This window comes from Falco punctatus (assembly GCF_963210335.1).
Source record: "Falco punctatus genome assembly, chromosome: 1".
Taxonomy (NCBI): domain Eukaryota; kingdom Metazoa; phylum Chordata; class Aves; order Falconiformes; family Falconidae; genus Falco; species Falco punctatus.
The window spans coordinates 11734622-11751481 of record NC_137580.1 but is presented as its reverse complement, the minus strand read 5'-3'; the positions used below and the strand labels follow the sequence as shown (position 1 = coordinate 11751481).

The following is a 16860-nucleotide window of genomic DNA, read 5'->3' as shown; positions in this document are numbered from 1 at the left end:
TAAACGAAGACGGGAGGCCTCACCGCAGTGCCCGGAATAGGCAGAGGAAGGCTGAGATCACGAGGATTTTTTTTTTAATCGTGGGGAAGATTCTGTGTGATAATTCTGTGAGGCAGCTTGCGGTACGACCCGGACAGCCCGGGCTTCACACTCGGACACTGCTGGGCTCCGCAGGCCTGAGGCCACCTGTGCGCTGTGAGGCAGCAAGGGGGACGCATCTTGCCCAGCCCCTGTGCCTTTGCTGCGCTCCAGCCTGACTGTTCTGCTGTCATTTAACGCAATGGCAGCAGGTTTATCCCTGACAGACACTCGGACCAGAAGTGATCGACGTATCTCACAATAAGAAGGGAAGTACGGCGTTGCCTTAAGAATCTGTTACTAAACTCATCAAGGGCATCGACCTAGGAGAGAGGTAGAATGTAGACATCAAATTTAAGCAACATCCACCAGCAAAAATTTTATGAAGGGCTTGACCCTACACTGAAAAGCAAATGTAGATAGCAGTAATTGAGAGAACTGTTACTCTTGACAGTAGCTCTCTGGCCTGCAAATTGATCGCTGGGCCGGGATGCCTAAGGTTCTGATCAGATACCTAATAACAGCCGCTGGAAGTCCTCCTCTTCATCCTGTTACACATGCTTGTGGGCACTTGTGGCTTCTGCCTGCACAAATAAGAAATGATCCTTGGATCATTGCTCTCTATAGAGCAACTGCCCTGTGGCTGAAGGATAGTGCTTGGAGCAGCTTGTCATTGCTCATATATAAAAACAATAGGCTAGATTAAATAATAAAATGCCCTGAGTTCAGAGCAACTTTAGTTACAGTGCCCATCTTCTTTCTTGTTATTCCCTGTTCTCCCTCCCTTGGACCAACCTAACGGAAGATTTCAGAGAATTGTCTCCACCTTGTAGCGCTCTTCTAAGACAAGATGCCTTCATTAACGCCGTCAATAATTTATCCTGTCAACAAAGAGTGATTTTGTTCTGGTGTGAAAGTAAGATCAAAGGAAGGTGAAAAGGTTGTGCCACACTTGAGTTCTTATTGTCCCTTCTACATAATTGCTCCTTTTTGCAGCCAGAACATAAAATATGTTTGGCAGAGGAGAAGGAGCACAAGCAAGCATATCTCTGTAGCCTAATGAAAAGCAGAGATAGCCTAATTCTAGTGAGGGATGTTCTGACTTGGGCTCTGGGTTAACATGCTAAAAGCAGAGTTTAAACAGCTGTTTGGGAGGGTTTGCCAACAGCTCATTTAACTGAGTTTGATCTGGCTTATGCCAAGAGGGCCAAACTGAGTTATAATTAGATCTGAGCTCTTCAGCAGCTCTCAGTATCTTTTACAACTAAGACTATTTAAATAGCAGAATCTATACCCCATCTAGTGGCCGAAGGCATTCTTACTCATTAGTTTTATACTCCACTAATTCTACACTCACAGCCCTGATACTTCGCTGGTGAATTTGCCTCTCAATAGCATCAACAGCCACCCTCGCTGCAGTTTTGTTAGCTGTAAGACAGGCAGAATCGCCCTCACGGGGATGCTTTGGAACACAGCTGGCCCCTGAAAGAATGGACTTGAAGTAAATACCTTCTGAGAGTTTAAATATTATCCCAGATGTCGACAATATGTAAAGATTTTGCTCAGAGTTTTGGGTACGGAAAGTAAGGTACTTTTACTGAAAGAGTAAAGTATTCTTTACTTTAAAAAATGCACAGTTCTCCCAGGAGTGAAAATAAAATCCTCAGTGCAGTTAATGAAGCTCCTCATTTGCTTAAGGTTTCTTGGTCATACTCAGTATTTGCCTGCTTTTCTTGCAGCAGCTTGCCTTAGCTTGAGCTAGTAAAAGTACAGTTGGGAGTTTCAGCTGTCCTTTTTGAACTTCCCTATTACCCCAGTCATGAGATTTCCTGAGCAGCCTTAAGAAATCAGTGATTTGGCATGAGGCAGCTTCACCCATCCCACCCATTCCTCCTTTCTTAAGCAAGGCTGTTCCTCCAGAGCAGGAGTTTTGGGGGAAGGTGGCTTCCCATCAAGAGGACAGCAGTCACTGCAGCTGTTTTCTGCTTGGCGGCGAGATGCCACTGCCCTTCCGAATTGTGTTAAGATGGAGATGGAAAGGTCAAGTGATTTACATGGACAGACTTCGTAGTTTCAGCCAGAATTCCTAAGCTGTATAGAGCTTGGTTAAATCTCAACATTATGTACATGATAAAATTCCAGTTTGTCAAAATTGAATTTTTTCATGGGAATGTATTTTCAGTGGCTCACATCTTACCAGGAGAGTGTTTTGTGGTTGAAAATGCCACGTCTGGTTAGATGGAGAACAGGAGAGTAGGAATAGGTGATGGTTAAAATACATCGGACCCAGAAAATCTAATTTCAGTTTTCAGTCCCATCACAGGGACTTGACCCAGGGTCTCACATAGTGGGTAAATGCCCCAAGGACAGGGTGGCTGGCGGTTAGTGCAGACCTCTCTCTGTCTCCTCGCAGAACCACTTTGTTCCCCACACTGCCAGCCAGACCAGAAATCCCAAGATCCTATTCTGCAGAACAGCAGGTGGAACACCCATCATTTCCAAATCCAGTTGAGGCTGAGAGATTACCTGTCCCACAGTGATCGGCAACTAATTGCTAGCACACATTTCAGCTGAAGGAAAATGGAAACTTTAGGTATGCTGGGTATGCTACATATCTGTTAATGGTAAAGGTGAAAACTTTCTGTTCTCCAGCCCAGCAGCCTTCAGTGCACGTCACTTAGTCCATCTAGTAGCTCAACAGGAGGACAAGCTATGCTTTTATCAGTATAGCCTGAGCAGTGTGGAAGATGACATATGAAGGGTGTTATGTAAACAACTGCTTTAAGTTTGCAGCCTGATGAATTTTGGGTACGTAAACCCATGCAAAACTGATGCCATGTGGTTTTGGTAGGACAATTGTAACAGTTCCAGGTTGGCTGGAGCGAAAATCCAGCTAGTCTGCTCTGGGAAGAGGAAGCTGAAGGGAAGACTACAAGAACAAGGGAGGACCCAGAGCCTGTTTTTACACCCTCGTGTCCTCTGCTGATCCGTGGTGAGGGATTTCACAATCAGAAGTTGCATCACAACTGTTCTGTTGAAAGTCTGCCTTCGTGTAAGAACAAATATTCCTGAAATGCTTCACTTGTAAATTAAAAATTATCCTAAAACTTACTTTAAAGTTGATCCTCTAACTGATTGGAAGTGCTCTACCAACAGCTGTAAAGAAAATCTATTTATTTTTAAAGCACCTTTTGAACAAAGTATATCACAATGTTACAGAGTTCTCTTTTTGAATAGTTACTATTTTGCAGTGCCTATATAAAAGCAGCTTAAAAATATACTTACCAGCTTGAAGGATTTTTAGATCAATCCATGCAGCGCTTACACAGAAATTCTCAGTATCGTTAAGTCAGAGGTACTCCAAACTAGGTCGCTCTTGCTTTCTAAGCATTTAAAAAAAAACCAAAAAACAAAACCAAAACACAAACAAAACCAAAAACCTCATTATGACATTGAACTGCAAACAGGAGCGAATGTCAATAAACAGTGAAGGTTATCAGTACTTCGTAAAATGTCTTCCCAGCTTTCTTTGTAGGGAACATTCACACTAGTATTTGAATGGGATTCAAGCATCTTCTTTAACAGCTTCTGCTCACTGTGCTTATCTTAGAGCAACAAGTCCACGGGAGTTACTCTGAAATAGAAAAAAATCATCAGTGAAGCCCTCTGTTTTAATTCTACAGCAAGGTAAAGCGTCCAAAATACTTTCCCATAGCTGATGCCTCCACAACTGTGATCCGCATTAACTGAGGTGTTCTGTTTTCACTGTGTTTTTTTACTCCCTCAGGACATTTTATGCCAGCTGGTTGCCCTGAAGCCCTTTTTCAGCTGAGAAGCCCAACCCTGAATATAATATGCTAGGTTACAATGTTTTCCAAATACAAACTGGAACAACTCTTTTCAAAATTTTGAGAGATGTTTTCAGTGCTACAGGAAAAATATCAGCTAACATCTTCCCAATCACTCTCCCACACAACCCCTGCAGTGGGTGGAACTGCTCTCCTGGAAATCCTCATGAACCAAAGTGCTCCTCACTCTGGCAAATACAGGGATGTGGCCAAAGCAAGTTGGAGGTACAGTATTTCTTTGAAAATTCTTCATGAAGAGAAGGAAGATCTTACAATTCCTTGGAGGTCCTCAGCTGTGAAACAGGCTACAAGCCCAGATCTTCTTAATTAGTGATGGGTTAAAAAATGATGGCTAATTGAGTAACTCCCATGCAGGGAGGTCTCAAGAGAATCTTGGCTTAAGTCACTTTTATATAAGCTATTTCAGTGTAGAACTGGAAATTTCATCACTTCTGATATATATGTAGGGATAAAGATGTTGATTAGATAATTTCATTTCATCCAACACTGACTTTCTGGATGTTCCTTTCTAATATATTTGGAGACCAGCAAATATAGTTGAATTTATTTATAGTAACAGAATAAATTAAAAATACTTCTTGCTATATAAGCATTTGAAAACGCTTTTGTTTTTCTTCTTTTGCAAGGACAAGTACTTTTAATATGCTATTTGGATGTGTTCAGTGAATGAATGTACAAGAGCCTAAGTTCACAGTTATTTTTATTTAGCAGATGTAGAAGTTTCTAAGGAAGGGGATTCTGAAAATAGTTGCAAGTTTCTGGACTTGCTTAGCATTTCAAGAGTAGTTATTTTTGTGTTCCCTTGAAGACATGTTTTAACTTGTCAGCCCCATGAAAATGCAGACTGTTCAATATCTAAAAATTACGCTTACTGGGTTTTAAGTTAAGGAACAAATTAGAAAAAAGGTGTAAGTTTAAGACTGTCTCACATTGCTTGATATTTTCTGAAGGGATCCAGAAGTTTCCAGGTGTGTCCTTCTGATCCTGGTAGTTTAATGACAGGTAATTTAAAAATGCTTTTAATGTTTCTGCAGAGATACTGTACCTCTGATTTCTCAATTCTTCCAGGGGCTTTGTCCTTCTGCTCAAAGCCTCGTGTCCTCCATTTTTGCAAAGAAAAGTCCTGTGGTTTTGCAGGGAAAAGTTCTGCTATTGCAAGACCTGAGTCTGCAAGTCTAAGAAGAGTTTGACCTTCCCTGAACACGTTCCTTGCTTTTTAAGAGACAGGATTTAAGGACCCTGCATGTCACGTTCTTAAAGCAGACTGAAAAAGCAAGTATTAACATACTCTGATGAAATCACAAAGCCAAATGTATCGTCTGTCTTTGCATTGAAGTAATGTTTTGACACAGCTGCTTTTACTGTCAGGTACTGGAATGTGACTTTCACATTCATGTCCATGCCCTTGTACTTGTCAAAAACTGTAAAGCTAAAAGCTTTAAGGAAATTAAATGAAAGAAAAGTTTTTCCCTTTCTGGCTTGTGCTTGGATTTCGTTCTCATTGCATGCCTGATCAGAGATTGGGGCTTTAATGTTCAGATCAGTGTATGTTTTAGATTGTCTGGATGATAATAATAGGCCTCACACACTGGACATAACTTCATAGTCTTTGACAGATAGCTTACATCCCCTGCCATGACAATCCCCTGCCAAACATGGGCAGAGAAAAACTGGACCCTTAGTGCTAAAGGCAGCACCTGCAGCTTTGTGATGGGTAGCTTAACAGGAGCACCCACTTGACACCCCTACTCGTAGGAACTGGAATGGCTGTGGGATTGCATCTTCAGCGCTTGAAGCACTGCTTGGCCATATGGGTCTGTACAGAAACCTAATGCCGTGCAGCTCTTGGATGAAAGCAAGTGAAATAACAAGCCATTTGGCCTGTCTAGGTAGCTGAGGTGGTAACTGCATAACTTCCGCGGCAAGAGCTTGTTGCTGAAACACAAGCTGTCCGCAAGTCCCAAACCTGTAGCGGCACTGCCTAGGCATCCCATCTCCAGTGCTGGGCATGCTCTCTGCCTCCTTGCGCTGACTTACCCAAGGGGGATCAGAAAACCTAACGAGGAGCATCTTGGCAGCAGGGGTGTAGACAGCAGCAGCTGACAGGGAAGCTATTCTGAAGCATTTTGATCTGCTAAGCGTGTGTTAAATCAAAAGCTGTGTCCCTGCTTTCTCTTTCCCTGCAACCGCACGTGCTGTGCTCAGGGGCTTTCTGCATGTCCCAAAGAAGCACTGCAGAAAGGTTCATTAAATGTCACAAAGCTTCTATATTTACCTGTGCACCATGGCCTCCGATAAATCGTTGCCAGGCAGAAAACAAGTCCAGTTGTACTGCGCTCTGCCCGCATGTGTAAGCTCCAGACTGAAGACCTTGAGCCCCAAGGCTTCATTTGATGTGAGAACGTATCGTGCATTTTATTTTCTGGCAGCAGGTTTTTCTTCTAATAATGTGATATCACAGTGTGGTTTTGGTACTTATTTCTGCAAAAATAAGGTTTCCTCCTTCTTTTCCTAGGCTCTCATTTGTTACCAAGGGCATAGTGCTACTCCTGTTTTAATCAAAACATTGAATAAAAACATCCCACCTATGAACAAAACTGGGAACCATCCCCACTTCAGTCCCTTTTAGCAAAACCCCACTTCAACGAGCCACATCTGTTGTTTTCAGCAAGAACAAGATTGGGGCCTCCAGTAAAATCAGCATTACCTGTATAAATAGCAAAACCTCCTCTCCTCTCCTCCCCCCAAACTTTGCAGTCACTGACCCAGCGGGCTGTGATAACTAACCTGATTCTTCACCAGTACTGTGGTGCCACAGCTGCGCTGAAATGCTGCTTCAAGGACATCTCCGAAAGAGTATCAGTCTTCAGGGTGTCAGCCACACAAATCTGCTTTTTAAGAGAGCTGCATATGAAAGGATATTAGAAAGCAAATATTATAATGTATTTGTGCTATTGACAATACTATGATCTCACCAGAAAGAATAACGTATATAGAAAAAGCAAAAAACCCCACCCAAACCAGAGGGAGCCTGTGCATCTCATAATATTGTTAACTTAAGTACGAGGCAAAAGCTGTATTTTCCCGGTGGTTTGCCAAGATGTCCCTGCTGCTATCAGATTTTTAGTTTTCTTACTATATTTCAGAGCTCCTGCTTGTGCTTATTCCAGCGATGCCGTTCTTTCTCTTGCCCTTTCTTAACACACAGCAGCAGTCCTTGCCTCCAGACCCAGGGCTCAGCCCTGCGCTCAGGTCAGCCTGCTTCCTCAGTTCTAGCCTAGCTGCAGCGCAAGGCTTTTCCCCCGTTCCCTTCTCTTTCAGGGTTTTACACGAGGGCAGATTTAGGTCACCATACGTTATTCACGTAGTATGCATGCAGTTTGTGTACCTGTCAGTACTTTATAAAAGGCAGGACGGCTTCACTCTCAGTTGTCCTTTTCAGTGCAACCAAGCCGGAGGATTTGGTACGCTTTCACGTTGCTCATTCGTATTTTTGTCTGAAAAGCAGTGTCTCGCGTCCTTTTGTACTCTCTGTGCGTGGAGACGTTCCCTTGCCCACGTGTGCCGCCTTGCGCAGTGATTCCAGCTCACCTCCAAGGGCAGTACCCCCAGCAGGCTGGTCTCCAGCAACTCCAGTGGCAGATGGAGCTGGAGGGACAAGGGATCAGCTGCCCAGTGGGCCCCGCCACCTGAACTCTTCTTCGGTCTGCATGGCGCTCCTGCATCCCTCTCCCTCCGTGGCTTTGATTGCAGTGGAAAACATGGAATAAAACTGTGAAAAAAAGACGGTGGTAATCGGAGAGCTGAACAAGACCTGCCCTCCTCCCTCTGCCCGTGGTTCACGCTAACCTTAACCAGCTGGCTTGGCCTTCGGAAACAGGCACATGTTGGGTGGGCAGGAAAGCCGGGATACACGGTGGGTTTACCAGTTGGAAAGTGCTTTTGGGGTCACCTAGTGAGGGGGGAAAAGCTAAGCAAAGAGGGATTGTTTTTGTCTTTTTTTTTTTCCATCCCCATGAAAAAGGGAATTTTTTTGATTGAGTGACAGGAACTAAAAATTGTGTTTTCTCTATTCCCACGCACTTTCTGTATTTGAGTTTGGAGCGTCAGGGAATTTGGGAAAGAGGTGATAGTGTAGGGTCAGGCCCACTGCATCTGAGGTGTTGCATGGAGAGGATTTCAGACAGGCGCCGTGGCTCACAGGACAGCCTGTGATGCTGCTGTATGTAATTTTATACAGTAGTATGAAGAAGTCTCAGCCCAGTTTGGCAAAAAATACCAACATCTAATTGAAAGGGGTAACCATCCGCCATCATCAGGGTCCTGGGGTATTAAACAGAAAGTAAAAGACACGTGATCTAGAAAGACACTCATCAGGGGTCAAAATAGGAATTCAAAAGCACAAACAAGTTTACTCTTCAATAAAGCAGAGATTGTTTTCCCAGCTCAAACATATAAAAAATATTTTCCAGTTACATTTCATTAAGACATTTATTGATATCACAAGTGAAATGAGATGCAGAATTACGAGCATTTGGTGATTCCTAAGAGAAAAAAAAAACTAACGATTGAAATGCATGATGTTGGCTTCTGGCTGTTTACATTTTCCTAGAACTTTATAAAAATACTTGTAAATGGAAAAATAAAACTGCAAAAAATCAGCAGATAATTGCTAAAATCAGCTCAATATATTATGAGGAGTCAATATATTACGTTTTTAAGTTTCAAATTTTTGCGATAAAATCATACAAAGTGTATTCAGGGAAGAAGAGCTGTTCCTGCTGTCAGGGGCAGACAGGACATCTCTGTGGTGCTCTTAAAAGAACGGAGCAATGGCTCTTGGTTTTGGGAAGTTCAGGGGAAAATGCCAGGCACGGCAAGGTCCTGAAAAAGCCCTCACAAACCCATGACTTGCACGCACTTACCATGGAAACGGCAGTCTTACGGCATGAACCACACAACAGCCTCATCTTTGCTCACCCTTTACCTTCCCTTAAATAAAGGGCGTTTCCACATCCCTTGGGTTAGCGGTGCGAAGGCAAGCGTACCAGCCAGTCCCAGTTCTGGAGAACCACAGCCTGCTTCATCCACAGCACAGCCAAGTCATTGCCCAAGTGGGATTCCTCCTTCCCCTGCTTCACAACAGCTTAGGCATCGCAGAAGTCATGCAATCCAAACGAGAACATTACCTTTGTACATATTATTAAAAAAAAATAATAAAGAGAACAGAACCCTGACGTTGCTTTGCTAACTGTACAATGACTTGACCACTTGGCTTTTCTTTGTTTTCAGAACAGTGTTTATTTCCCCTCCAGCAGCATCTGGTGAGGTTTGATAGCTGCAGGAAGGGCACTCGCTAGGCAGTTGGTATGTGTCCCTTCAGCGTTTTGAGGCAGTGACCACAGAGAGGTGGTGTCTTCCTGCTGCTGCACGTGAGACCTTCAGAACAATCTCCAGCAGCATAGTGACAAGGTAGGAAGATCCTTTATACCTGATGGAATGGACAGGTACTGATGAAAAGTCAGTCCTGACAGATTTATGCAGATAATATAACGTACAAACTGCTAGACGACCTTGGCTCCTCATAAATCTCCTGTGCCTTAAGTCCTCTTGTAGACAATCATGAGGAGCTGTTCCCAGAGAGAGAAGGCTGAAGTCTGAAAGTATTAAAAGTTCATGGCAGGCAGTTACCCGGCATGAACGCCCCTTCCGTCTCACAAAAGAAAAATGAAATCGCTGAGGACACTGACAAGGACGGGATGTTATTTTTCAGCAGGGGATGATCCGTGCAAAGCAACCCTTACTGTGACCAGCTCCCCTTGCACATCCAAAGGGATGGATACGAGGATATTGCTGTGGTCACTTCAGCATCTCCCTCCCCGCCAGACGTTTATAACGAAGTACAGAATGTGCATGTTGCTGGAGCCCCTTGTGCTCGCTGCAGACAGTGTTCATCAGAACTGTTGTTCATTACACACAGGAGTTAACAAGCAATTTTTCCCAGGTAATCTTAATGGTCAAGTTCACAACACGCTATGGGTTATTCTAATGCTGTGTCAGCTGCTAGCTAGTTACTTTTGCTCCTAGTTTGTCAGCATTACCATATTATTTTGTCTGCTGACTGACTGAAGCCACGAGACATCCGGGGATGCTGAGTCAGGAAAGGAGGACTTATGGGTGGGGGAGAGAAGGCTACTGAGATTTGTTATTTTCTCCCCCCAAACCAGACCCGAGGAAAATAGCAAACGCTTCTTCATTCGGCTTGCCCCTCAAACCCCTTTTGTTCAATATCCTTCAGTAAGAGCATTTCCCAAATCCCCACGTTGGCTCTTTGGAGCCTGAAAAATCAAAGGTTCTTTGTACACGTACATACAATTCGCCTGAAGGGTAGGAAAGGCGGCTCTCTGCGGAGGTCGTTCTTTTCTAGCCCGACTCCAAAGAGAGCCACAGCCTTTCCCTACTGATCTTGCTCCCTTTGGCGAGACCCGCACCCCAATTTACAACCCATCAGCATGGAAGGAGGTGATGGGGAAATTAAGGGAACTAGTCAAGGGGTGGTTTGTTACAAAGCTAGCAGGCATCTAAGGAGGACGCTGAACCCTACAAGGAAACACTAGTACTCATGTACAAACAGAACTCAGCATTTTTATTCTTTGATTGACTTCCTGCCAGTTTTGATATTTGCTACCACCAGAGAAGAGCGTAAAAACACAGTACAACATTGTTAACCAGTTAGGAAGGCTGGAAGGGAAAGCAAATCCCAGTACAATTGCAAGTAACTTTGTGGAGTTTATAATTAAGATTTTTTTGAACGGATCAGCAATGAAGCAATAAATATGCTGCTGCACTGAACCAACAACAGGACTTTCACTAAGTTCGTGGTTTATTGCATTACAGTTTAAAACTAAACATTATCCATCATCATACATTTGTTCACCAACCAGGTAAATGACACTTTTTCCTATGTTATATGCTAAATGGCTAAAGTTATGCTGTAGCTGAATTAGACTAGGACTAGTAGAGGTAGATATTGAATGGGCAGTGCCAGGCAGAAATATTTCGTAAAAGTACTTCTTGACTTTTGTTATAAACAGTTAGCAGATGTAACATTTTCAATTAAAACAACTAACATCTTAGGAAAGCTATTCTAAGATGCTTTGGATTTCATAGTAATATTTCTCTTGCAATATTCTTACAAACCCTTTGATATGGTCCCTTGTAAACTGGACAATCTTTGTCCTCTTGAGTTTTCTGCCACGATTTACTTGAAGACCAACATACAAAGCTAGAATCTTTGTGAACATACTACTATTTGCTTGTACCGTTGTAGAATACATATTTTACAGCTTCCTCAGCATGGGAAGACTGCATTTATAGTATTTACAGCTTCAGTAATCTTTCTACTAATAAAACCCTGCTATTTTATACTTAATCTAAAAATGGAATTTCTACTATGCCACCTCCTTATAACTCACTTCAGTCTCCTTTTGCTGAGCTGGCTCTATCAGTTGCTCCTTGCCATTCTCACTGCTGGCCGTATGCTCCTGGGAAGAAGAGTCTCTGCCTGAAAGAGGCATTAAAACTGGTGTTTGTAGACTGCAGCTTTAATTTCCAGGAAATACAATCATTACAACATGACCACGAGTTTTATAAAAATGTACGCCCTTTGCTCCTTACCACATCCAGGAACAGTTCACAACCGGAATACTCCTGGAAGCAAGAGCCTTTCCCCAAGCTCAGCAACTATCTTCCTCTGTCTGGAACGTTAACTTTCATTAATGAGCTTATAGACTGCTCAATGCCTTACTGACATTACTGTCTAATTGTAACTGTACTACATTTGCATGGTTTTCCTCCACAGGATCTCAAAGCAGTATGTTATCAGACAAGCGTAACTCTTATATCCACATAGTTTGAGCTATTTTACATTACCACTTCGATACCAACTGCATTTTTAGAGCAAACTTTTTTAGGGGGAAAGACAGGGGAAAGATTCAAAGCTAGCCAGTACAGAACACTCAAACATTTAAAGCAATTTAAACACAAAAAACATTTAAAGCAATCATTAAAAGGGAAAAATAAAATCATTTTAATTCAGGTATAGAGCTGGATTATCGTATCAAGTGGTTTTTGTTAGAATTAGTGGCACACATTCAAAGCACAACTGCGGCGTATGGGACGCTAGCACTGCAGGAATGATGGCACCATCGCTCAAACTCTCAAAGGCATCATGTTAGACAAAGATCTTAAGTTTTCTTACTTTAACTTGCTCACGTGATACTGAAATTGTATTTGCACCTCTGGTTTCTCAGGCCTGATCTCACCCTACTCTCATTGGTGTTTCCTGTCTATGAGCTTTGACAATTTGATCTGGCTGAAGAGTAAGGTGCTACACCAACTTCCAGGGTCTACTGTAGAGCTGGAGCACCTCCAGACCTGGAAAAACAAACCAAAGCAAACACTACAGGAAGATTTAATAGGCTAATTGTATGTACCTCACCTAGCCCTAGATAGCTCCCTGAAAAACTGGAATTTTCTTCTTCCTCACTAGGAGGAAAATTGAGCGACAAATTTTCTGCTGTATTATGGCTGACACACCACACATCAGGACATGATTCCTCCCCTATGAACATGGAAGCATTAAGACCTCTACTGAAAAAAACCGTAACTGTAGAAGAATATAGGAGCTTTTAAGGCATTTAAGATGCAAAGAAAGAATGTGAGTTACTGACTAGATAGTTTTGAGACTATTTTACCTGTTTGTTCACACATAACCACATATCTGAATGCTCTGGTCTCCAAATGGAAAAAGCGAGAACATCGCCTATCTCGGGGCAAACAACCACTTTCAGTTACTTACAATTTCAGTCCAGTTCTGACTCTGGCATTGCTTCACGCAACGTGCATTTGCACCATCTACAGTCTCCATTAGGGAAAAAATCGGTTTTGACTTTTGTCCCCAAGGAAAGATATCCATGGCGTATCTCATGACCAGTGGCTCCACTGTTGGTGAAAACATTTCTCCAGCGAAAAACATGACGAATCGAAACACATCATGTCATTAGCAAGCCAACGTTCCGGGTCACTCTGGCCATGACCGCAATCCCTGCTCACCTGCTTCTGCAGCCAAGTACCCGTGATTATGATTTGGGATCTCAGCATGCAAAGCCAAGTTTTCACTGTAGCATGACACTCTGTAATACTACTACTACTGCTTCGCAAGACTCATTGCATTGGATTGACTTCATTTCCACCTCTTAAAAACTTGTCCTTGGAAGTTAGCATTGCATTTAACATGAGAGATTGAAAGATGAAGGAATAGCAATTCCTTTGCCAGTTAAAGAACCTTCTTCTGCAAGTAAACTCTTGAGTTTCATTTCCTGGGACTTGAGTCTTCTGGAATGGGATGAGGAACCTCTTTAATCCAAAAGCATAATCTCTGAAGCACTACAGATGCCCTTCAGCAAGGTTATGAAGAAATGTCTTTGGGGAAATCACAATGGTAGATGGAGGCTTCTGGAAGGCCCACAGAAATAGCCTTTCCCACTTGCATAATGAAAGATAACAAGTAACCTCTTGCTCTTAGTTCATCTATTTCAACACAAACACAAACAGGCAGTGAAAAAGTAAAGGAAATAATCCTATTTATAGGCAGCACCCAAAAAACAAAATTTGGGAAAAAAATTGCTTGATGCAATTCACAATCTGTTAAAAAGAGTGAGCACTCATCTGCCTCCAGCTAAGCATCAGAAGCCAAGAAAACGGCAGCAATACTCGGAGGCAAGGCCAAAAGCTCATAGCTTGTGTAGGCAAGATTGAACCATCTTCAGTAGTTGCAGCAGACATGCAGTCCAGGTATCTCAGGCTGCAGAAAAGACTGAGATCTAGACATAAATACCAGAGTCAATTAAAGGCTCTATAGGTATTCTAGTAGTCCCTAAAAGCCCAGCAGATTAAATATACAAATATTGCCATACAACCTACATTTCTGACATGAACTACACTGCAAACATACACAAGGATAGTCTAACCATGAAAAAAGTGGGGCTGAATATACAAGAAACAAAAACCCTGTCCTTCTGACAGTTAGAAAACTACAAACCCCAATAAGTCTTCCTGGATTTCTTAACTGTATGTGTCAATCACTGAATTCCATGACGTGGAAGAGGAAGGCTGGGTATCCACATGATGGATACTCTGTAACTGAACTTCTGCAGCAAAGAAGGCACTCACTTTAGAAGCTGTAGTTTATTTTCTCCTCTGTTTTAGATGATGAGCCTATTAAAAAAAAAATTGAGCGCTTATCGATATTATTAACACAGTAGACTCGTAGACTGAAGCTTGACTTTGAAAATAAAATTCAAATGTAACATTGGTGGAACTTAAAAGCCAAGTAGTAAAGCGTTCTGTGTTATAGGACTTCCCAGACATTCAGTATTTACATATAATGCATTTGCACTTTATACTCAGCTACCACCCATCAGCAGTGACATTATTAGCGTAACTGGACAGCACAGTAAGCCAACCCTGAGCTGCACTGTAGTGAACCCATTCATTTTCAAAGTACAACAGAGATTGGTTTAAATATTCACACAATTGTTTTTCAAAACATTTTATTGCATTATATTTGGTACCTTATGTTTGACAAAGGAAATTACATCTGTAACTGCAGGAATAAGAAGCTGGTCTGTTATTGAAAAAAAATCTTGGGCCCCTTAAAAGTTACAAAGTCTTGGGCTTGCCTGAAACAACTGAGCAAGAAATATATTCTTAGAAATGTAGGGCTTCAAGTATTACAAACCTGTGACACTGTGGAAAAGTTCCAGAGGTATCTAAACTGCAGCACTTTTTTTTTTTTTTCTGCATAACGTGAACAAGGCCTGCTGAGGTTTTAAACTATTAGTCTCTTGATCAGTCAAAATGGTAGTCAGGAGTTCTCCTCTTTGCAACTTCAAGCCATAGTATGTCCTCATTTTGTTTCATTCTATGTGAAAAATGCATGCTATCTTTCCTATTAGTTGGTGCCACATCACAGTGCATAATTTTATTTGGTTCTTGCATTACAGTTTTAAAAAGTTTGGCCAACCTACGCCAATAGGTTCATCTCAAGAACAGCAATGTTGATTCTCCCCCCCCACCCCCCGAGTTCAATTCAAAGAGAGAGAGTTTTAACTGGTTCCTTCAGTTAAAAACTGTGGTGCAAGAACACCAAACTGATCGTGTACAGTGAGTTTCAGAGACACAACAAGCTTATTGAACACACTATGTTTCTTAATTCTGCTTGATATCCGTATGTCCCAGCATCCACAACATAACGCGTATGTTGCAGGCTTCTCTGTATATTCTGATTCACATTGCATACTTCCTATGGACAGAATCATCCCCGTATCAAAATCAGTCAGATGCTAAAGCCCCATCAACTCTTTGTGCTCAGTGAAAGAATCCAGTGCTAAAACAGCATTTTTGCTGTCTGAGATAACAGTAATCTCACAAGACAAATTTAAAGTAATATTTCTGCCACACACCTGCTCCGAGGGCTATACGCCTCCAGGTTTTATATAAATTAGTTTAAAAACATGGGTAGGTAGGTAAGGAGAAGGGGGTTTTTTCTTCAATTTTAGCAGCTTTTAATTTTTAAGAAACCGAACAACCTATATCCAGTAATATGTTAGATATTTTATATATATACTTTGTCAGCAGGATAAAAAAAAAGTAAAACTATTTGAAGGCAACATTTTTTTTCCTTCTGTTCTCTGTGTAAGTTAGAGCAATTCAGCAGGTGCGTGACAAAAATATTATACACCAGATATGGTCCAATGTCATTTTTTTCCAATAAAGTTGTTCATATTTCATTGGCCAGTTCTTCAGGCTCTGCAGAACTATCTCCATTAACTGTGATCTTCATATCCTCTTCATATCCAGGGGGCATGAAAGCCAAAGCATAAGGGAAAAGCTTATGACAATTTGCTCTGTAAGTTTCAGATGCTTCTTTACAGTCTCCAAGGCTACCGTCACATAAAGCTTCTAATACCTCCATACAAGTCTAATTAAAGAGAAAAATAAAGAAGTGTTATGCCTTCTTAAAAGTTGGTCTGAACACTCACAAACCAGAAATATAACGCTACAAAGGAAACAAACTCCAAGTATTGTTTTCTATCAATATCAAATGACTTTTTTCCTTTAAACTAGACACAGCATGAAATACCAGTGGAGTCTGAGTCAAAATAACGCAGTTTAAAAACGGATTCCAAAACCAGCTAGAAATCTTGACTGAATATGAAAACACTAATTTGTCAGCTGTTCCTTATTTTCCTAAAAAAGAATTGAATCTTACTAGCTGGCAACCAAAAACCGGGCTTACTTGCATCTAAATGTGTTTTTTGGGTTTGTGGTTCCCCCTCCCCTCCCAGGACACACTGAACATTTCAGCAATACATAACATACATTTGTATTTTAGTGTTCGCAAATAAAACAACGGATCCAGAATATATACTCTAATTTCCTAATCATCACTTTTGTGAACGTGCTTTCAGATAGAGTTGAAAGAACTACAAAATATTTAATCATTAATAACACATAACTAAAAAGTAAAAATATCATCAGCTGAATAACCGTAATTAGATGTGAAAATATTTCTGGTAGGGGAAAAATTTTTTTTTTTTTACACTGAAGGATATGTGACTTACTGAAGTGTGTCTAACTAGTGAATCAAACCAAATTACCCGGATATTATCACATCCTTCAATGTATCTGCAGTTTCATATCCATTTTTGTTCATGAATTAGGAGAGAAAAATGAGATTGCCTGTGTTTTTTTCCAACTTGCATTCCAAACATGAGAAACTGACCTACTGAGAGCTTCACTAAAGCCCAGCAGCACTTAACATCCATCCGTGTCGTGTATGCTAGCCTTA

The 16860-nt window shown here is 41.6% G+C and overlaps 1 protein-coding gene and 1 long non-coding RNA gene across 2 annotated transcripts in view; one reads left to right on the top strand and one right to left on the bottom strand.

Moving 5' to 3' along the window:
- The first annotated feature begins 68 nt into the window (after nucleotides 1–68).
- LOC308070090 lies at nucleotides 69–15090 on the top strand. The gene is made up of 2 exons (XR_013930619.1): nucleotides 69–9419; nucleotides 9721–15090. It is a non-coding gene; the product is annotated as an uncharacterized lncRNA (long non-coding RNA).
- NAA15 (N-alpha-acetyltransferase 15, NatA auxiliary subunit) overlaps nucleotides 10573–16860 on the bottom strand; it is a 46713-nt gene continuing 40425 nt past the window's right edge. Inside the window, exon 20 of the mRNA XM_080402777.1 lies at nucleotides 10573–15990. Coding sequence (XP_080258903.1) covers nucleotides 15790–15990 — 201 coding nt within the window. The 3' untranslated portion in view covers nucleotides 10573–15789. The remainder of the gene's footprint in view (nucleotides 15991–16860) is intronic.